The sequence below is a fragment of the Cnephaeus nilssonii genome (genome assembly GCF_951640355.1).
Source record: "Cnephaeus nilssonii genome assembly, chromosome: 17".
NCBI lineage: Eukaryota > Metazoa > Chordata > Mammalia > Chiroptera > Vespertilionidae > Cnephaeus > Cnephaeus nilssonii.
In genome coordinates, this window is record NC_137088.1 from 1,331,545 (window position 1) to 1,352,965 (window position 21,421).

General features: G+C 51.7%; 1 protein-coding gene across 1 annotated transcript; it reads right to left on the reverse strand.

Annotated features, from left to right (window-relative positions):
* Positions 1-268: 268 nt before the first annotated feature.
* On the reverse strand, positions 269-18,227 carry SLC25A20 (solute carrier family 25 member 20). Its single transcript, XM_079794951.1, has 9 exons — positions 18,059-18,227; positions 14,792-14,884; positions 10,734-10,861; positions 8,356-8,446; positions 3,696-3,813; positions 2,486-2,558; positions 2,030-2,139; positions 1,452-1,576; positions 269-1,050 (listed from the first exon to the last, which is right to left on the reverse strand). Exons 1-9 carry the CDS (start codon positions 18,158-18,160, stop codon positions 988-990), a joined length of 903 nt encoding a protein of 300 aa, XP_079651077.1. The 5' UTR covers positions 18,161-18,227; the 3' UTR covers positions 269-987.
* Positions 18,228-21,421: the final 3,194 nt, after the last annotated feature.

The window sequence follows — 21,421 nt, forward strand, 5'->3', positions numbered from 1 at the left end:
CCAATCCAGGCCCCCTCCCGCCCCCCCCCCACCACCACTCTACCTCTAGCAGCTGGGGCTGCAGCAGTCAGGGAAGGCTGGGCCTGGCCAAAACTTCCCTCTTCCTCCGGCTGGAGCCTGAAGCAGCCAGGGAGGGACACTGGGTCCCTGACAGCCTCTACCAAGGCACGGGCTGCCTGCTGAAATGACCCAGAATCAAAAGAGAAAAGTCTCACGCCACGCAAAAATGAAAAACAACGTTTTATTGTTTCCTGTTAAAATAGGGGGCTCTCACGGGAAAAGAGTGTGCAAGGAGAGCCTTCCTACACCGTGGGCGTTCTCCCTCACCCCAGCAGGCTGGGACTTCACCCCCAAACGCCTCACTGTGGAGGAAGGAAAGCTCTCTACCTGAGAAAGTAGACTACTCGTTCACCTTTGATCACTAGCATCCTAAACACCAATGTCCCCCCGCCGCAGGCTACCTGGCCCTGCACACGTGCTCATTCCACTCGGCTGACAGACACGGGTCTCAAGTCCACCCCCCCACCCCCCCACCCCCCCGCATGTCAGATGGGCTGACACCCTGACATCTGGTGGGGGTTCCTGGCTAGGGATGAAAGGAGACCCGGCTCCTGGCCAGCTGGCTGTAAACATGCAGGTGCCTCCAGGGAAAGGCTGAGAGGTCCTCCTTTGAGACCAGTGTTTGGGGTACGTAGGGCCAGCAGTCAGCCAATCCGGGGACAGCACTCTGGCCACAGGGGTATCCGGTCTAGAAGCTCCTGACCCCGTCTCAAAATCCTCCTGAGATCCCTTAAACTGGCAAGAGCGACTTCAAGTTTCAAACGGCACACCAGGTGGAGGATGTCATTAAGGCACACGGTCGGTCTCAGCAAGTCCCTGCACAGAGCTCTGACCTCTCCCCCCGCCCCCTTCAGGACGGCCTCGTCCTGCCCACCGCTCCTCTTCGGGAAGTTTCCAGCATCCAGGAGCCTCGAGCAGCCTTCAGCCTCACAAGTTGGGGGTGATCCAATTAAGGAACTTCATGGCGACTTCAAAGCCAAGGAAACAGGCCTGGGGAGGGTTTGGGAGAAGAGAAGAGCGAGCGAGAGTTGTGACCACTCAGACCCCAGCAGCACGCTGGGCCGGCCCCGGCAGGCCCAGACCTTCCCTAACCGCACTCCCACCCGGTCAGGGGCTCAAGGTGTGCCTTCTCATCCCCGAGAGGGGAAGACAGCGCATGTCCACAGCGGCCCCTGTGCTGGCCAGGCCGGGTAAGCAAAGCCGCTCACCTCAGAGAATCTCAAAGGCAATTCTTCCTGCATCCTCAGGAAAGGAAGCCAATTAGAAGGCTCTGGCTGAGGGTGGGGTTTTGGGAAAACCAAGCCCCCAATCCAATCCCAGGAGCAGGCAAAGGTCGCCCCCCGGGGCCCTGTTCTGAACCCCACAGGGAGAGCACAGCCCGCGCCACTCACCGCGTTGGCTGGGAAGGCTCGGATCATCACGGCGTTGAACCCCTTGTACAAGGACGTGACCCCTTCGTTCTGGACCAGCTCCCTCAGCACGTCTCGGAAACCATTGGGGTATTTCCCAGGAGGTGCTGTGGGCAGAACCCGACTGTTAAGTCTTCGGGAGCTTCCTGGCCTGACATGGTGACCCCTGAGGACAGTCTCGCACTCAGGCCGTCCTGCGGGGTCACATCTGGGACCAGGCCACAGACAGCTCAGCTCAGCTCAGCTTGGGACAGACAGACACGAATGTCTGGAGCGCTGGTGCCGAGGGGGAGGAGAGGAGGGGACAGAGAAACGGCCTCCTGCTCCGGTCCAGGGAAGGAGAGTTGATTCGACTCCTTATCTCACTCCTTTGGGTTCAGGCCGACAAGAAAACGAGCCTGGGGTTCTAGGGCGCAAGTGACTGCAGGGAGCGTGCTGGTCAGACGGGTGCTGGGTGTGCTGTGGAGAGGGAGTGACCCTCAGGCCTAAGGCTCTGCACCCCAGGGGCAGCCAGTCCCAGGACCCACCCCGCCCCACCCACCCCTCTGCCCTCCACTAACCAGTCTGGAAGCGGGACTTCAGCACGTCCGGGGGGATCGCCACAACCCAGTTGAAGATCCCTGCGACGCCCCCAGCCACCAGGATCCGAGGCACGCTGAGGTCACTGACGCTGCAGACCAAGCAGAGTCAGACACGGGCTGTGAGCGGCACGCTGACCGCCCCTCCTGCGCAGACAGCGAGGGAGGGACCGGCCGGAGCGGAGCGAGGAGGGCCAAGGCCAGGGCTCCCGGGGCCTGCAGCGGCGCCCTGGAGGAGGGTTCATGCACTTGTTTCCAATACTTGACCGGCTGGGTGAGGCACAGAGCGAGAGAGGGGTCAGCTGGGCCTCAGCAGCCACGAGAGGAACGGGGGCATGCAGCCAGAAGCAAGCGCCACTCCTGCCTCCGGACCCACGCACGGCAGGGCAGCCTGCCCACCCGGAACAAAGCGGCTTCAAGCTGTCCTGGTCTGCTCACCTCTTTCCCTCTGGAGTTAAGATATTTTTCAGCCATTCATATGTCATGAAATACATCCCACTGGCTGGAACATCTGTCAGTGGCAAGAGAGGTGTGAGTTAAACGATGTAAATCCCCACGGATTTCCTGAACTTAGCAGAGCCGAGCGTGGCACATCCTTCAGGGTTCCTGGGAAGTCCCTCAGAGCACACCCTATCTGCAGTAATCGCGATGCAGGGCCAGATGCTGCTCTGGGGCAAGTGCTGGTGAGTGAGTGTAAACACACATGACATCACTTCATGTTCAAAGTCCCTCCGCGTGGTCCCTACAGACATGCCCACTCCAAGCAGTTATAACCGCACCCAGCCTCCGGCCTTCCTCCGAGCTACAGCTCAGGACAGGGTGGACCATCTCTGCCTCTCCTACTGCCTCTCCGAACCAGGGAGAGCCTGAGCCGGTGCGGCTCAGTGGGTAGAGCATCGGCCTGCGGACTGAAGGGTCCCAGGTTCAAGGGCACATGCCTGGGTTGCAGGCTCGATCCCCAATAGGAGGCGTGCAGGAGGCGGCCAATCAATGATTCTCTCCCATCATTGATGTTTCTCTCTCCCTTCCTCTTTGAAATCAATAAAAATATATATATTTAAAAAATGTATTAAAAAACCCCCACAAAGCTGAAACCGGTGTGGCTCAGTGGATAGAGCATCAGCCTGTGGACTCAAGGGTCCCAGGTTTGATTCCGGTCAAGGGCATGTACCTTGGTTGCGGGCACATCCCCAATAGGGAGTGTGCAGGAGGCAGCTGATCCATGTTTCTCTCTCGTCGATGTTTCTAGCTCTCTATCCCTCTCTCTTCCTCTCGGTAAAAAATCAATAAAATATATTTTAAAAAAACAAAACAAACAAACAAAAAACCCCCCCACAAAAACAGGGAAAGCGCCCAATATTCCGAAGTCACTCTTTCTTCCCACTCATCCCTCCAGCCACAATTTCTACCTACTTGCCACTCCCCTCCAACTGTCTCTGTCATGACTTCGACCCTCGAGGGGCAGCCCAGCAGAAGGATGGACGGTCCCCCATCTTTATGTGTGTCCATGTTGGCCGGAGGTGCGACTGCCTAGCACCACACACAGTCCCAGCCTCGTCAGCGCTGTGGCACTATGGTGCCAAGGCTAATATGGCGGTCCTCCTCAGGTGGGCCCCAAGGTGACCTCGGGGGGGGCCTCAAGGCTTACCTCGCATGAGGGTCAGCACAGTCCCCTTGTAGATGCCTCGGATCCCGGACTCCTGGTACACCTTTTTCGCACAGTCCAGGGCGCCAGTGTACTTGGTTTCCCCGGAAGAAGCCTGGATCTGAGGGGAGCAGGGAGGCAGCAGGTCAGCAGGAGCCTCCCAGCGAGCAGACGCGGCAGGTTACCGAGGACGGCAGAGTGCGGGAGGACGTGGTCAGTGCCATGGGACCAACAGAAGGCGACGGTCAAAACAACAGTCATGTGGAAGGTACAATATTGGTGCGCGTCACTATGAAATACGGCCAGGTGAAAAGATCACCAAATGTACACGCACTGACTAGAAAAAACCAACAGAGAGGCTGGGAAAAAGTGAAGAACTCCCCCAAGTACAAAAGCATTCCCAATCCAGTGAGTTGGAAGATCTAGACGGGAGGAGACAAATTCACTTAGTCCAGTGGTCGGCAAACTGCGGCTCGCGAGCCACATGCGGCTCTTTGGCCCCTTGAGTTTTTAGCAATGGCCAGCTTAGGAGTACCCTAATTAAGTTAATGACAAATGTACCTACCTATATAGTTTAAGTTTAAAAAATTTGGCTCTCAAAAGAAATTTCAGTCGTTGTACTGTTGATATTTGGCTCCGTTGACTAATGAGTTTGCCGACCACTGACTTAGTCTATTTCCACAAACGTCCACTGGGCACAACTCCATGCCCAGACCGGACCGATGGTGAAGCCTGGTTAAGAAAAGGTGAAGGGGAGCGGCATTCAGAGGTCTCTAAGTGAAGAGCTGGAGGTCCTGTGCAGAGCCAGGGGCGGGCCAGGAGCAGTCCCCATCCCCGTCCCAGGGACCCAGCGCCTAAGAGCCAAGAGCCCGAGGGCAGGCAGGGTGTAACCCAGCAATGACCTGAGAGAACGACAGCCCCAAGCTGCCTACAAGAGACCCACCTCAAAACCAAAGACACACACAGGGTGAAAGTGAAGGGATGGGGAAAATTTTCCATGCAAATGGAAAAGAAAAAAAGCTGGAGTAGCAATACTCATATCCCACAAAATAGACTTTAAAAGCATCATGCTAAGCGAAATAAGCCAGTCAGAGAAAGATAAATATCGTATGATCTCACTCATTTATGGAATATAATGAACAACATAAACTGATGAGCAAAAATAGCGCTGGGGGGAGGGATATTCTAGAATCTAATAGAAGTAATCCTGTTATTTGCAGATTTTTAATATTTCCTTCAACTTTTGTGATATTATACTATGTTGGTATAGTTTTGGTAATATTATTATACTTAAAATCCTTTTATTCCTGAAATATTAATGTATTGCATGTAATATTTTTATATGTAGGATCATCTTTCTTGAATAATTGGTGTTTATTGCATGTAACATTATCATATTTAAAATCATTTTTCTTGAGATATTAATGTTTGTTGCATGTAACATTATTATAGTTAAGATCGTTTTTCTTGAAATAAAAAAAACTGGGGAAAAAAGAAAGATGTCAATTTTTCTAAAAATAACAAAGAAACTATAGACTGGGAGAAAATATTTATAAGCCACATTTCTAACAAAACATTATTATCTAGAATAAAGGACTGTCAAAACTCAATAATATAAAAATAATCCAATTAGAAAATGGGCAAAATATATGAACAGACATTTCACCAAATAGGAAATACAGGGAGCAAATAGCACATAAAAAGAGTTCAACATCTTCCGCTATTAGGGAAATGCAAATTAAAAAGAGCTACCCCTACACACCAGTCAGAACGGCTAAAATTAAAACAGTGAGAACACCAGATGCTGGTGAGGATGCGAGAAACTGGATCACTCACACACTGCCGGTGGGAAAAAATGGTACAGCCCCAGAACAGTTCGGCAGTTTCTTTAAAAAACTAAACATGCAGCTACCATATGATCCAGTAACTGTACTACTGGGCATTTAGCCCAGAGAAATGAAGGTTTATTTTCTCAGAAAAATCTCTGTATATAAATGTTTATAGCATCTTTATTCATAATAGCCAAAAACTGGAAACAACTCAGATGTCCTTCAATGGATAAAAAGTTAAACATGTTGTGGTTCATCCATGCCAAACATATTGTGGTTCATCCACACCATGAACTCCTTAAAAGGAATGAATTACTCATACATCAACAATATGAATGAATCCCCAGAAATTCATGCTGAGTTTAAAAAGCCAGTATGAGCTCAGCCAGTTTGGCTCAGTGGTTGAGCATGAACCAGGGGGTCGATTTCCAGTCGGGACACATGCCTGGGTGGCAGACTCAATACCCAGTAGGGGAAGCAGGAGGCAACCGATCAATGGTTCTCTCTCTTCACTGATGTTTCTGTCTCTCTCTCCTTCTCCCTTCTTCTCTAAAGTCAATAAAACATGTTAAAAAAGAAAAGTTCACGTACTGTAAGGTTCCATTTATATAACATTCTTGAAATTTCAAAATTATAGAAATAGAGTATAGATTAATGGTTGCTGGAGTGGTTAAGGACTGGAGCGGGGAGAGGAGTGGATATGGTTATAAGAGTGTAACACGAAGGACCGACTGTGGCAGGCTGGAAATGTTCTATGTTGTGACTGTATCAATGTCAATACCCTGGTTGTGACATTGTACCATAGTTTTAAGATGTTGCCATTGTGAGAAAACGGGGTAAAGGGCACGAGGGATCTCTATGTATTATTTCTTTCCTTGTTTTTTCTTTGTATTATTTCTCACAACTGCACGTGAGTCTATTATATTATCTCAAAATCAAAAGCCTAATTTAAAAAATACACAAAATGGCATGACAGCTGTAAACCAGGAAAAAGAACTGGCCACATAAGCGATTAATAACCTTAATCCCAAAGGGGAAAAAAATAACCTTCATCTGTCCAAAGCTCTTATAAATCAATTTAGGAAAAAAAAAAAGAGCAAAGAACACAAATAGGTACTTCCCAAGGAAAAATACAAGCAATTAATATTCATCAAAACAATCAGGAGCATGTGCAGAGAGATTCGCTGTAGCATATAATCTGTCACACCCCCAGGTGAGGGATTATTGGGTAAATGACAGCCACATATATAATGAAATCAGTTGCAGAATATTATGCTTGAGAAAAATAATCACAGAAAAATAATATGGTATATCAAGGGGGGAAAGTTGGTTATAAGTATTGTAGTAGGTGATCCCAATTTTATTTCAAACTTAATATACAAGTTTACCAAAAAGACTAGAATTCACACAGAAGCGCAACTGTGGTTACCTCAGTGGGGTAGTATCACGGGTGATAAATACGTGTGTGGGTTTTTTGTGTGTGCTTCTCTGCATTATCAAAATTGTCCAGCAAGAACTGTGTATTAAATTATTTCAGCTATTCCAAGGAAAAGTGGTGACATTTGCTTTTTAAAAGAGGTTCTGTGTGGCCCTGGCCTGGTGGTTCAGTTGGTTAGAGCGTTTTCCTGTACATTCCTGGTCAGGGCACATACCTAGGTTGTGGGTATGGGAGGCAACTGATCGATGTTTCTCTCTCACACTGATGTTTGTTTGTTTGTTTGTTTGTTTGTTTATTTATTTATTTTAAAATATATTTTTATTGATTTCAGAGAGGAAGGGAGAGGGAAAGAGAGATAGAAATATCAATGATGAGAATCATTGATTGGTTGCCTCCTGCATGCCCCCCACTTGCGATCAAGCCCGCAACTCCGGCATGCGCCCCTGACCAGAATTGAACCTGGGACCTTTCAGTCTGCAGGCCAACACTCTATCCAGAGTCAAACCAGCTAGGGCACTCACATTGATGTTTAAAAAAACACACACACACACAAAAACCCGGAGTCCTGGCCGGCCGGTGTGGTTCAGTGTCAACCTACGAACCAGGAGGCAGCAGTTCAATTCCCAGTCAGGGCGCATGCCCAGGTTGCGGGCTTGCCCCGTAGGGGGTATGCAGTGATTCTCTCATCACTGATGTTTCTCCCTCTCCCCCTTCCTCTCTCTCTTCCTCCCCACCCTCCCTCTTCCCCATCCTCTCCCGCTCGCTCTTGCTCTCTCCCTTCCTCTCTGAAATCATTAAAAAGATATTTTAAAGTGAAAACAATAAAGAAAGGAGTCCCGTGGGGTCAGGCCGGAGGACACGCCAGCCTCTGAGGGCACTGAGCCTCAGGGCATCGGGTGGAGACCCAGATGCTGGGCAGGAGCAGCCTGGCCTTCACCTCTGAGGAGACAGGACTTGCCTGTCAGAGCACCTAAAGTAGACGCTAAAAGGGTCGACATGTCTGGATTGACATGTCACAGTGGTTGCTCTGTTACACTGTCCTGGTTCTACCTCGACGGCTTCCGTGTTCCTGAAAACCTTGAACTGTTTGCACACCTGACCTGAGCCTGGCTGGTGTGGCTCAACGGATAGAGCGACGGCCTGCGGACTGAAGGGTCCTGGGTTTGATTCCAGTCAAGGGCACATGCCCAGGTTTCGGGCTCGATCCCCAGTGGGGGGCGTGCAGGAGGCAGCCGATCAATGATTCTCTCTCATCACTGCTATTTCTAACTCTCTCTCCCTCTCCCTTCCTCTCTGAAATAAATTAAAAAAAAAAAAGTGAAAGGACATAAACATCCACATATTGTATCTGAATAGAAAAGCTGGCCACCTCCCCCAACCCAGATCCCACCCTCACCTGTAACAGGCACTTGATCCTTTCTCCAGGGGTCATGATCCCGGTGGTGAAGACGCCCGACAGCATCCCAGCTGCAAACAGTTGGGGGTAGCTGTATTGAAAACAAAAACCAGAGGCAAGTGCCTGTGACCACCTGCCCAGGACAGAGGCAATCCCAGCAGAGGATGACTGTGTAAGAACAAGTAAGTCCTTGGCCTGGGCAGAAAGCCCCGCACAGATAAGTCATATTCTGCACAAAAGCCGAGTTCCAGGGGTATTCTGCTGCCACACCTCCCAGGGCAGGGGCCTCGGTGTCAGGAGCCATGCGACGCCCACCTGTCCGTGCAGCGGCCTCACCTGCGGGGAGAAGCTCTGTGGTGAGACTCGGTTTCCCCCCGGGGCCTGCCACGCACTGTGACTATGGACAACTCTCCAGCTCTCTGGGCCTTGCTTTCCCATCCACAAAACTCAGGGTTGCTGGCGGCCGGGGGGGGGGGGGGGGGGGGAGCCACTAATCAGGACCTGGATCTCAGTCGGTCCCAGATCCGCTCCAATCTCACCTCCTCTGGAGCACCAAGGGCCTGAGAACATTCTAAGCCAAGATTCAAGCAGGACACAAGGCCGGGAGAGCAGCCGTGGCCACCTCCACAGGCGGAGGGCGCCTGGCCAGTCCTAAGGAATGTGCTATGGAGACTGAGGAAGGGCAGGCAGGGATGGTACCGGGACAGGCATGATGGGTCCTGAGGCCTCTGTGCAGGGACAGTCCCCGAGAGGCCAGCGATACGGCTCCTCACCCTGGCCCCACAGAATGAGCCACACTGAGTGTCTGGAGGAGTCCCAGCATGTGTAGCCCACAGCTGTCATGCCACTTCCGGCATCTTTTCCTCCTGGGATTAGCAACACCGGGCTGGGCTAGAGGCAACGGGACTTAAAGCTACAATGAACCTCTCAACAGAGTCCCCACAATTGAGCAAATGTTGCTGAAGAACTTCACTTACTCGCCTAAGCCTCAGGCCGCACCTAACCCCAAGCCTCTGACAGCTGAGCCTCAGGCCAGTTCCACCCAAAGGGGAGCCCAAGCCCTGAGGAACAGTCTCGACAGCCCAGCTTTGCCCACACACTCGCCCCAGGCAGGGCCACGCATCCACGGGGGGGGGGGGGGGGGGGGGGGGGGGGGGGGAGACCTCTCGGCAGATAGACGTCCCCTTAGAAGACCAGCATGCTCCATTCTCCCAGCACGCCCGGACCCTAGGCCGGGCTCCCCTCCACCTCCTGGAACTGGGACTTTCCTGTGAATGGGTGTCTGTGTGCACAGGGTGCCAAGTAGACACTCTGCTTGCCCCCCTGCTTCTGCCACCCCTCTGGGGGGCGTCTGTGAGAGCTGGCCCTTCCTGGGCGTCTACCCCAAGGCCCTGGTGCTGCTCCTGCTCCTTTCCCCTCGACCTTCAAACGCCACACACTGCGGGGGCGGGGGGGGGACTGGCAGGGCTGTGGGGTGTGTCAACCTTTGCTTCTGCAGGAGAGTGTTCCTCTGAGTGCTGACAGGCTCTAAGGGGAACACAGCCACAGGCCAGAGTGCTGGCGTGACCCCCTGGGTCAGGTGCGTGGCCCTGGGACAGCGTGAGAAGCCCGTTTTCAGGAGCTACCGCTGGCATGAGCTGTAACGCTGGCTCATCGGCCCCTTCATACCCAAATCCAACTTCTTAAAGTTTATTGGAGAGAAAAACACCAACTCATTCCACGTTATCAGAGAAACTAACGTTAGACGCCACTATAACCGTGTTATAAAAACGGAGTAAAAGAAAAATGGGGCCCTAGCCGGTTTGGCTCAGTGGATAGAGCATCGGCCTGCAGACTCAAGGGTCCCAGGTTCAATTCCGGTCAAGGGCATGTACTTGGTTGCGGGCACATACCCAGTGGGGGGGTGTGCAGGAGGCAGCTGATGGATGTTTCTCTCTCACTGATGTTTCTAACTCTCTATCCCTCTCCCTTCCTCTCTGTAAAAAATCAATAAAATATATTAAAAGAAAAAAGAAAAAGAAAAATGGGAACCTCCCTTTCCCAACCAGGTGACGGGAAACAAGGCTGCCGCGTCATACCGCAGCTCCCGCACTGCTCCGGGCACCGGCCCCACGGGAGCACCCGCCCGAGGGGCTGTATCAGAAATGTCCCCGGTAAGAGCCACGCTACTTTACAGAAGGAATTTGACAGCCCGGCGTGGAAGGAGGGGTGCCTCTTCCCTTCTGGTTCGCAGGGCAGAGGACACGTAAGCGGCTCCCCCCGTGGTCCTTCCAGGGCAGCGCTGGCCCGTGGACAGCCACCACCTGTCAGCACGGTCTCTCCTTCACCCGTCCCCACAGGCAGCGCAGCACCCGGTGCCCCAGGCTGTGAGCACTCACCTGAGGACGTCTTCTGGGTGTTTCTGTTGCAGTTTCTTCCCCAAACCAAACCCAAAGAAGCACACCGCGAACATGGGGGTGACCCCGATGATGGGGGCAGCCATGCCCCGGTACAGCCCCGTGATGCCCTGCAAGGAAGCAGAAGCTGTTACAGACGCCCGCCCTTTACCCCGGAGGCTTCCTTCCCCCCTCTCCGCCGAGCAAGGAGAGGTCTTAAAGGAAGAAACCCCCGCATTTACCAGGAAGAGTTGTCCTCAGCCCGGGCCAGTGTGCCTCGGTGGGATGGTGTCATTCCGAGCACCAAAAGGCTGCCGGGGAGTCCCAGGCAGGGCACATGCCCGAGTTGCAGGCTCGATCCCCGACAGGGAGCACGCAGAAGACTTAATTTTAAAAACAAATACAAAAGTCCCTCCCACATCAATGCTTCTCTCTCTCCCTCTCCTTTCCTCTCTCTCTCAAAATCAATAATAAAATATTTTTAAAAAGAGAAACAATTATACTGTTGGAGAAAATGGAAAACAGTATCCATTCTGGAAGAAAATCTGGCAGTATGTCGCATACCCTTTTACCAGGAAATTCTGTCCAGAAATGTATTCTAAGGAAATACTCAGAGATGTAAAATAATAACAATACCATCAGGCACTTACAAGGCACCAAAATCTTGGAACGAATCAAAAAGCTCCCAAATAGGAGATAAATGAGACAAATTGTAGAAATTCCATAAACAGACTGCCACACAGTCATGACATCACATTGTAACATGAAGAGACGGTTAAGTGAAAACAACGCAGGCTATAGGACAGGACGTACAATGTGAATGTGACTTCCTTGGGGTAAGATCACGGGTGAGGAAGAAATGTTTGTCTTTTCCAAGCATTAAGACATGGGATTTTCGTTGTTAGAAACAGTAGTTGGACTGCACATCCGTTTTTACGAGTATAGTTGGGTACGAAAGCAATGACGTAGCAGCTTTCAGTAGACAGTAAGACGGAGAGACAGCTATCCCAACCAAACAAGGGCAGTGAACCCAGGGAGAGAAGGCCGGGGACCTGGCAGAGCGAAGGGACTTCCAGGGTGGCACTGGGTGCGGGGGGGGGGGGAGGGGGGGCGCCTGGGAAAAAGCCAGTCCACAGGGGAGCACAACGGGGGGGGGGAGGGCTCCAGAGGCTTCGTTTCCAAGAAAAACAAAGCAAAGGACACACACTGCCACAGCAGATTCTCACTGCCCGGCGCGTGGGAACCGGACAGGCATTGCAGGGTTTAGGGTACGGGCGGCAGAGACAGCCACTGAAAGAGACACAAGCAACTGAAAACTGACTTCATGATCAACCAACCTCAAGAAAAACAAAAAGCTGCGCAATAAATGAATGCTCATTACTCAATTAACCGAGGAAAGAAGCATATATGTATCTATAGCTGCAATCATAAAAACAGTGAAACAGTGCATCGGGTTAAACCACAAAGTAGAATAGATTTATACGGGCAGGGCAGAAGGAGGGGATTCGTAATGTAAGAGGTAAAATCGTCTACCAAGAATAGGGAGATAAGACGTATAAAAACGTGTGACGATGGCAGTAGATGTGTATATAGCGCCATAGAACAGCACGCACAACGGCAAGAGCGCCAAGCAGCTGCCCCTGGAGCACGGGGGTTTGAGGGTGAGGGGAAGGTACTTTGTTGCGTTGTTATAAGCCTTTCAGTAACAAACTAAGTGCGTGTATCACTTTAATACAAAATAATTTTTAGGACAAATACGAAGCATGTAAAAGTTGCTCCTTGTGGAGAGTGGCAGGCGTAACAGAGGGGCTGCCACGGGGGTCCACAACCCACCTACTCTCCAGAGCCACAGGGCACAGGGGCACCCGTGGGCACACAGGGATCCTGCAAAGGTCAAAGGCCACCACGGGCTGGAAGCTGACTGAGAGGCAGGAAACGGGAAAGGGTGAATGGGAGGAGGAGCTAGAGGGCAGCAGGGGACAAAGTCCTTCCAAGTCCCGCCCACGGCTCTCCACCTGGCTGGGCAGGGTGCTCAGGTCCTGAGGGGCCAGGCCCAGGCCCCCTGACAGTTCCAGCCTTCCTCCCACCATGCTCCCCACACAGGTCCACGCAGCACAACCAAGACCTCTCTCCACCTGGCAGCTCCGGAAAGCAGAAAGCCACGTCTGGTACAACGAAAACCAGGGACACCCGCCAATATGGAGTGAGGAAGTCTAGTCAACTCTGCAGGGGATGGGGTTTACACAAGCCATTCTCACCAGGCCCCGGCAACCAGCACATTGCCCCCCCCCCCCCCCCCAACTAAACAGTTGTTCAGTAACGCTGCTGCTGGCCTCTCCTCCACAGGGCAGAGGACTCCCAGCAGACCTACCTGCATGAGCCCTGGGAACGACTTCTCCCCAAGGCCGAGTCCCCACTCACCAGTAGCACCCCCTCTTTATCTGGGTGACACCTGCTTCTCCGTTTCTACATGTTTCATAGGGCACTTATTCATAGGATAGTTATATTTTAGGAAGCAAAGGAAGAGAAAAGTTTTCAACAAGTTCTTTTTAAACATGTGCTAATGGCCGAAACCGGTTTGGCTTAGTGGATAGAGCGTCGGCCTGCGGACTCAAGGGTCCCAGGTTTGATTCCAGTCAAGGGCATGTACCTTGGTTGCGGGCACATCCCCAGTAGGGGGTGTGCAAGAGGCAGCTGATCGATGTTTCTCTCTCATCGATGTTTCTAACTCTCTATCCCTCTCTCTTCCTCTCTGTAAAATATCAATTAAATATATTAAAAACATAAAAAAATAAACATGTGCTAATGAAGTGAATATAAATGTCACTAGTAATTAAAACTTTTAAAATACTCTCAACAATAAAGATTTTAAAAAGTGAAATTTTTTAAAGTATATTTTTATTGATATCAGAGAGGAAGGGAACGGAAGAGAGATAGAAACATCAATGATGAGAGAGAATCATTGATAGGCTGCCTCCTGCATGCCCTCCCGTCCCCCCCCCACCCCGGAATTGAGCCAACAACCCAGGCATGTGTCCATGTCCGGAATCGAACTCAGGACCCTTCAGTCCACAGGCTGATGCTCTATCCACTGAGCTAAACTGGCTAGGGCAAAAGTAAAATATTTAAAAAATAATAAAATAAATAAATAAAGCTTTTTAAAAAATTCCCATGTTTTCACTCCAAGTAGTATCTGGAAAATTATCATGTAATCCGATAACCCCAAACCAATTTAGTGTGCTTGTCTGGGAGTCTGAAGGCTGCTGGCCTCTCTCACTGCTCCTCAGACTGGCTAACTCCCTCCAGGCTTTCCTAAACTTCTGCCACCGATCCCCACCAAACTGATTGACCCAGATTTGTATTTTCTGTGGAGAGCGGCTACAGCCTTTGGACAGGTTCAAGCCTCGGACTAATGAGAGGGCAGGATCCTCTCATGGCAAAGCCACGTGCAAGTCCCAGCACAATTATAGCCAAAGGCTATGGTTGTAAGCTTGACCTTATGGTCCGAACTTGTGGTCCCAGGAGGCTGAGTGATGTGGGCTTGATAGAGTTCAGGTGCATGTAACTGAGTAAGATTCGAAACCGTGAGAACATTGTAAACGTCTTGACCACGCCCTTACGTTGCCTCGTGGAATCTGGCTATAAAGACTCGGCTTGCAGGCCATGGCACTGTCTCTCTAATCAGTGGGCAGCGTCCCACCCAGCCCCAGCTTTATTCTCTTGTCTGTCTTCTTTAATCCTTTACTGCCCCCTCTCAGGTTCACGCCTGGCGGTGCTGGCTCGGCACAATTTTCTCCCACTCCAATCACTCCTCATTCATTTCCTGTGCTCCAAATTCTGCCTTCCAATTATGCTTCAGTCATCCACATAAGACTGGAACCGGAACTCGCAAAGCCTCCAGAGCGATGCCAATAGGAGGGCAGGAGGGCATGGGAAGAGGGGCACCGCTGTGGGTAGACCTTCAGCAGATCGACACAGAGTCAACCTACCCCGGGGAGTCACAAACCCACCCTGTGAATGTGTTCCTCCGAGTAGGACTGCCCAGCACCAACATACAATACCTCTCTCATAAGAGTCTTCCGGAAACAGTCAAAGGTCCCAGCATACATGGGAGGCTGTCCAGGCAAACTCGGGGGCTGCGTCTGCAGTCGGACCTGCAATCAGAAGTTCAAATACAGTCATTTCCCAGATTCAGAACTGCCTCCTTCAACCTGTTGGATTCAGACTTACCTTCCCTCCAGTTTATTCAAACCCTGTACTGACAAGTCATTAGTAGCATGCTTTTAGAGAGAGGGACAGTTCCTCTGAGTTCTCTACCCACTTACTTGCACCATTTATTTCTTACCTAATGTATCCCACAATGACCCAATGGGATAGGTATTCCCAGCTTTTAGATGAGACTGGATTTAGTGAGTTCAAGTGACATGCCAGGAACTAGCTGATGCAAAGCTAAGCTCTAGCCACCACCTGTCCAACATGGAGTGGCATGTTAGTAGTTGCATAAGGTACTCAACAAGGGCATTTTGGAGGGAGGTGGATTTAACCTCATTTTTCTTGGTCCTCATCCTTTTTTTTAAAAAAAATATTTTATTGATTTCAGAGAGGAAAGGAGAGGGGGAGAGATAGAAACATCAATGATGTGAGAGAATCATTGATTGGCTGCCTCCTGCACGCCCCCCACCAGGGATTGAGCCGGAAACCCAGGCTTGTGCCCTTAACCGGAATTGAACCTGGGACCCTTCAGTCCGCAGGCCGACGCTCTACCCACTGAGCAAAACCAGCTAGGGCTTCCTGTTGCTCTTCTTGCTCTTATCACGTGAGTACTAAGTCTGTTGGAGTAGTCCTTCAAGATGCTTCCAGAATCCTATTGTATTTCCCCCTCTCTGTCTGAGGCTTCTCCCAGGCCAGGTCCTCACCCATCCTTACCTTAGTGGTTTCCAATTATGTCCACTAATTCTTGGATACTCTTCCCCTTCAAAAGGTAAATCCTAATTCCCCGTCCCCTTGACCGTGGGCCAGATCCAGTGATTCACTTCTATCAAACAGAATGTAATGGCACTGATTGTGGGACCTAAGTGCATATCGATGGATGAATGGATAAATAAGAGGTAAAAAAAATATATAATAGTAGCACTAGCTGGTTTGGCTCAGTGGACAGAGCGTCGGCCTACATTCCCGAGGCAGCTGATCAATGATCTCTCTCATCAATGTTGTTTCTAGCCCTAACTGGTTTGGCTCAGTTGATAGAGCATCCGTCTGCGGACTCAAGGGTCCCAGGTTCGATTCCGATCAAGGGCATGTACCTTCGTTGCGGGCACATCCCCAGTAGGAGGTGTGCAGGAGGCGGCTGATTGATGTTTCTCTCTCATTGATGTTTCTAACTCTCCCTCTCCCTTCCTTTCTGTAAAAAATCAATAAAATATATTTTAAAAAATGATGTTTCTATCTCTCTTCCTCTCCCTTCCTCTCTGAAATAAAAAATGTTATATGTATAATATATATATATATATATAAAATAGAAGACTACTCAGTCATAAAAAAAAGAATAAAATTTTGCCATTTGAAAAAACACGAAATTACCTTGAGTATAATGTTAAGTGAAACAAGTCAGAAATAGAAAGAAAAGTACCATATTATTTCACTTATATGTGGAATCTAAAAAACCAATAAAACCAAAACAAACTCATAGATACAGCGAACAGATGGGTGGTTGCCAGAGGGAAGGGGGAGTTGGTGCAGGGGGCTAAAGGGAGTTACCTGCAGGGTGATGGTAGTAATTAGACTTTTGGGGTGATCACTTTGCAGTGTATACAGATGTTGGATTATGATGCTGTATATCTGAAACTTTTTTTTTTTTTAAGTAGGAAGAGGGGCCAATTTTTTCACCGATGAGAGAAACACCAAATTGGTTGCCTCCTGAATGCGCTCCCCTGGGGATCAACTCTGCAACCTGGGCCTTGTGCCCTGACCAGGAATTGAACCCACAACCCTCTGGTGCACGGGCCTGGATGCTCCAACCAACTGAGCCTCCCTGGTCAGGGGCGAGTAAACATTAGCTTTCATGTCTCACATGCCCTCGCTAGGCAGGTTGCTGTAATCCGGGTCTTGCCACAGAATGACTCCAGCTCTCCTGGGTCAAAGGCAGCAAAGAGCTGTCCAAACCTGCCAACAGGACGTGCCCCAGAGCCATCTCCCTGTGAGGTGCCGGATCTGAATTCTAATAAGCCCCCTACACCGGCTTCCTGCCCCATGAGACTCAGCTGCTCCCCCCAAGGGCATCCTGGCCACCAGCTGTCAATTTCCTCCAGGTGAGCGTCCAGAACTAAGGTCAGAAACTAGGATGAAACTCGGATGCTAAGTCCCAGCGCATGACCTCTGGCCTCCAGTAAGGCCTGGCTGAGTGTGGGAGAGGGAAAGACAGAGAAATACCCAGGAGGCGGGCGTGATGGGAGGGAGACCAGGGCAGAGCCCTGAGGAGTGCCTCCTTCCCAAAGCCTGTTTGACCAGGGCTGCCTCCCTGGGCGCTGTGGAGGCAGGCCTGGCCCTGCAGTTGTCCCCGGCTTCCTTTGGGGGGGGGGGCTCAGTCACTGAGGACATAATCGCTTCCCCAGGGGGCCACTCGGGCCAACATGGGGTGACAGGCTGAAGGTGGCCAGGGCCCCCCGGGAAGGGAAAGGTGGAAGGAGGTGGTAATGGGGCGCTCTGCCCCACAGCCATGTGTCCAAAGGCATCTCTAGAATGACCGCGCCTCTTTTTTTTTTAAAGTATATTTTTATTGGTTTCAGAGAGGGAGGGAGAGGGAGTGAGAAACATCAGTGATGAGCGAGCATCAGGGACCGGCTGCCTCCCGCACGCCCCCCCCTGGTGATGGGCCCACAAGCCGGCCTGGGCCCTGACCCGAATCCGACGCCGACCTCCGGTTCCCAGGTCGGCGCTCAGCCCCAGCCGCGCGGGCGGTGCCTCCGCAGTGGCGCTCCCGGAGCGGCTTTCCCAGCGCCCCGTGGCTGCGGCCGCGTTTGCTGGACTCGGACTCCGGGGAGGCGCCTCGCCTTCCGCAGCCCGGAGCGGAGGCGCAAGGTCATGGAGGCTGCGGGACCGCGCGCCTTAAATCCCAGCCCGGGGCCGGCCGGAGACCGCGCACTGCGCGGCCCGGTTGCGCACGAGGAACTGCTTCCCCGAGCCCTTCAGGGGCGATTGGGGGTTCCCTAGACTTCTCCCGGGGGCCCCCACGGCCCCCTTCCCGCCCCGGGCCGCGCTCGCGGGGGACGCTGCTCTCCGCGCCCCGCACCGGCCTCCCGCCTCCCGCCCGCGCCCCCGTCGCCCCGCACCTTGACCGTGTCCAGCGGGTGCCCCACGAACACCAGGCACATGCCTCCGAAGCCGCCGGCCAGCAGGTTCTTCAGCGGACTGATGGGCTTCTGGTCCGTCATGGTCCGGCTGTCTGTCAGGACGTTCCCTGCCGCCTCGCTGCACCGCCCCCGCCGCCGCTCCGGCTCCGCCGACCTTTCACCCACTTTCGGGTGGGCGGGGCCAGAGGCTGGGGCCGACCGGGAGGCGGGCCGAGGCCGCCCGGCCTGGCTTCCGCCGGGGGCCGCTTCCGGAAGAGGCCCCGCCCACGTGGGCGTGGCCTGCGGGCGTTGGGGTGGCCGCGGCCGGCGTGCGGGGCGGGCGTGCGGGGCGGGCGGGCGGGCCGACTCCTGGAAGTCTTTCGGGACTTTTCCGGGCTCCCCGGCTTCCCCTCCGCGGAAATCGGTTCCGCTGGGCGGTGTGCCAGGCGCCCTTCGCAGTGCGGGAGGCAGCACGGGGAGTCCCTGCGCTTGTGGAGCTTAGAGGCCGTCACAAGGATAAATAAATGAAAAATACATGGTGTATCAAATGGTGGTAACTGCTGTGCGATGGAGAAACATAAACCTGGAAAGAGGGTTAGAGGTGGGGGAGGCAGAGTAATTTACAACTTGGATGAGGTGAGTAAGGGAGGGTTTCACTGAGAGGGTGGCTGGATTCAAGACCTGGGAAGGTGAGGGAGTGCGTCCTGTCCGGAGAAAGGGCGTGGAGGTTGAGGGACCTTCCATACCTGCAAAAGCCCTGAGATGTGCCCTAACCGGTGTGGCTCAGTGGATAGAGCGTCGGCCTGCGGACTGAAGGGTCCCGGGTTCGATTCCGGAAAAGGGCATGTACCTTGGTTGCGGGCACATCCCCAGTAGGGGTGTGCAGGAGGAAGCTGATTGATGTTTCTCTCTCATCAATGTTTCTAACTCTATCCCTCTCCCTTCCTCTGTAAAAATCAATAAAATATATATTTTTTTAAAAAGCCCAGAGATGGTCTGTCCTGTTCTGTCAGGAACCACAGGGAGGCCTCGGAGGCTGGAGCAGTGAGGGAGAGCAAGAGGCAGTAGCTGACCAAGATGTGGAGGTGAGGGTAGCACACAAAGCTGACTTGGTCCCTGTGAGGACATCAGCTTCTCTTCTGAAGGGGATGGGACCCATTCTGGTGTTTTGAGCAAGGGAGTGACAGCCTGACTGCTGGGTTAACAGGAGCCCTCTGAGTGCCGGGTGAGGCTGGGTGAGGGTAGACTGTAGGGAGCGAGGGGAAAGCAGACAGTCTGGAGAAGGCTCATTTCTATACTGGGCTCGGATCAGGGGCATAGCAGAGGAGGCGGGGAGGGGTATTTGGATACTGGGCATATTCTGAAAGAAGAACTTAAAGGAATTGTTAATGAAGAGAATAAAAGGTATGTGAGAGAGAAGTTCAGGATTATGCTAATGTTTTTTTTATATATATTTTATTGATTTTTTACAGAGAGGAAGAGAGAGGGATAGAGAGCTAGAAACATCGATGAGAGAGAAACATCGATCAGCTGCCTCCTGCACACCCCCTACTGGGGATGTGCCCGCAACCAAGGTACATGCCCCTGACCGGAATCGAACCTGGGACCTTTCAGTCCGCAGGCCGACGCTCTATCCACTGAGCCAAACCGGTTTCAGCTGATTATGCTAATGTTTTGCCTTATTGACTTTAGGTGCACAGTATCCAGGTATTCATCATATTACTCTTTCATTTCTGTATGTGTGAAATTTTTTAAATTAAAAAAGCTGTGAATAGCCGAAACCGGTTTGGCTCAGTGGATAGAGCGTCGGCCTGTGGACTCAGGGGTCCCGGGTTCGATTCCGGTCAAGGGCATGTGCCTTGGTTGCGGGCGCGTCCCCGGTGGGGCTTGTGCGGGGGGCAGCTGATCGATGTTTCTCACTCTCTATCCCTCTCTCTTCCTCTCTGTAAAAAATCAATAAAATATATATTAAAAAAAAAAGAAAAAAAAAAAGAAAAAAAAAGCTGTGAATAGCCGAAACCGGTTTGGCTCAGTGGATAGAGCGTCGGCCTGGGGACTCAAGGGTCCCAGGTTCGATTCCGGTCAAGGGCATGTACCTTGGTTGCGGGCACATCCCCAGTAGGGGGTGTGCAAGAGGCAGCTGATCGATGTTTCTCTCTCATCGATGTTTCTAACTCTCTATCCCTCTCTCTTCCTCTCTGTAAAAAATCAATAAAAATATATATTTTTTAAAAAAAGCTGTGAATAGTAGTTATACCCCTATTCTGTAGCAGGTACCTCACTGTCAAGGTGGCCTGGTAAGTCCCCCCATGGAGGCACTCCCAGGTAGGAGGGAAGCCTGGAGTGGGGAAGACGGACCATGTATGCTGGGGTGGAAAGATGAGGAACGGGATCAGGATTGCGATCAGGAAGTGACTGTAGGGCAGTGGAGGGCAAGGGGGCTGGGGCAAGGCACAAAAGCCTGTCTACTCTGTATTATAGGCGTTTTCTAGAAAATGATGGGAAACCATGTTAGAATGTGTTGTTGCTAATCCTCACCTGAGGATATTTTTTCCTCGTTGCTTTCCAGAGAAAGAAGAAGGGTGGGAGGGAGGGAGAGAGAAAACCTCCACGATGTGAGAGAGACACCTCAATGGGTTGCCTCCTGATTGTGTACTCTCCACCCCCAGGGCAGAGATCAAACCCACAACCCAGATAGGTGCCCTTGACTGGGACCCATTAGTGCACGGGCCAACACTCTAACCACTTAGAGCTTTTAAGCACAAGTAGTGACACGATCCAATCTGTTTTAGAAAACCTAGTTTGGATGGATAAATTTGTTCTGGGAGGAACTGGAAGCAGGGAAACCAGTTAAGAGGGAACACAGCAGTCCAGGCAAGAGGCAGTAAAGGCATGAACTGAGGCAGAGGTCATGGAAGGATGGGAAAGAAGCCAGAACCCAGAGGCATTACCAGGAATCCTACAGTAATTCTGGGTTACAGACACACTGCAATGGCAGTGCCCAGGGTCCATCTGGGGATACACCTGGCTAGTGTCACATGCGTAGCCTGGGGACCAGGAGAGGTGAAGGCCAGAGACAGGAGCCAGGAAGGCTTCAGCATGAGATACATATGTAACCCCCTGGGGGGCGCCAGCATGAAAGGAGGGGCCCCCAGAGCAGAGGCTGCTATTAGAGTTTTGGAGAAAAATGAAGATAAAATGGTGCCTTTGAGTCCAAGAGATGACCCAAATGCTGGGTCAAACGAATGAATTTTAAGTGCTCATTAGGGTTAACTAGTAGTCATTGATGACACTTAGAAGAAGCTTGCCAGGAGTGTTGACACATGATGGATCTAATGCTGAAAAGGCAGCAAGAAGGCAGAG

Excerpts from the sequence above, each read along its gene's own strand:
- SLC25A20 (XM_079794951.1), bottom strand. The coding sequence starts at position 18,160 with ATGACGGACCAGAAGCCCATCAGTCCGCTGAAGAACCTGCTGGCCGGC. Across the intron at positions 2,140-2,485 it reads TTAACTCCAGAGGGAAAGAG|CGTCAGTGACCTCAGCGTGC; the intron begins GTGAGCAGACCA and ends CTTGGTCTGCAG. Across the intron at positions 1,051-1,451 it reads GAGCCTTCCCAGCCAACGCG|GCCTGTTTCCTTGGCTTTGA; the intron begins GTGAGTGGCGCG and ends AACCCTCCCCAG.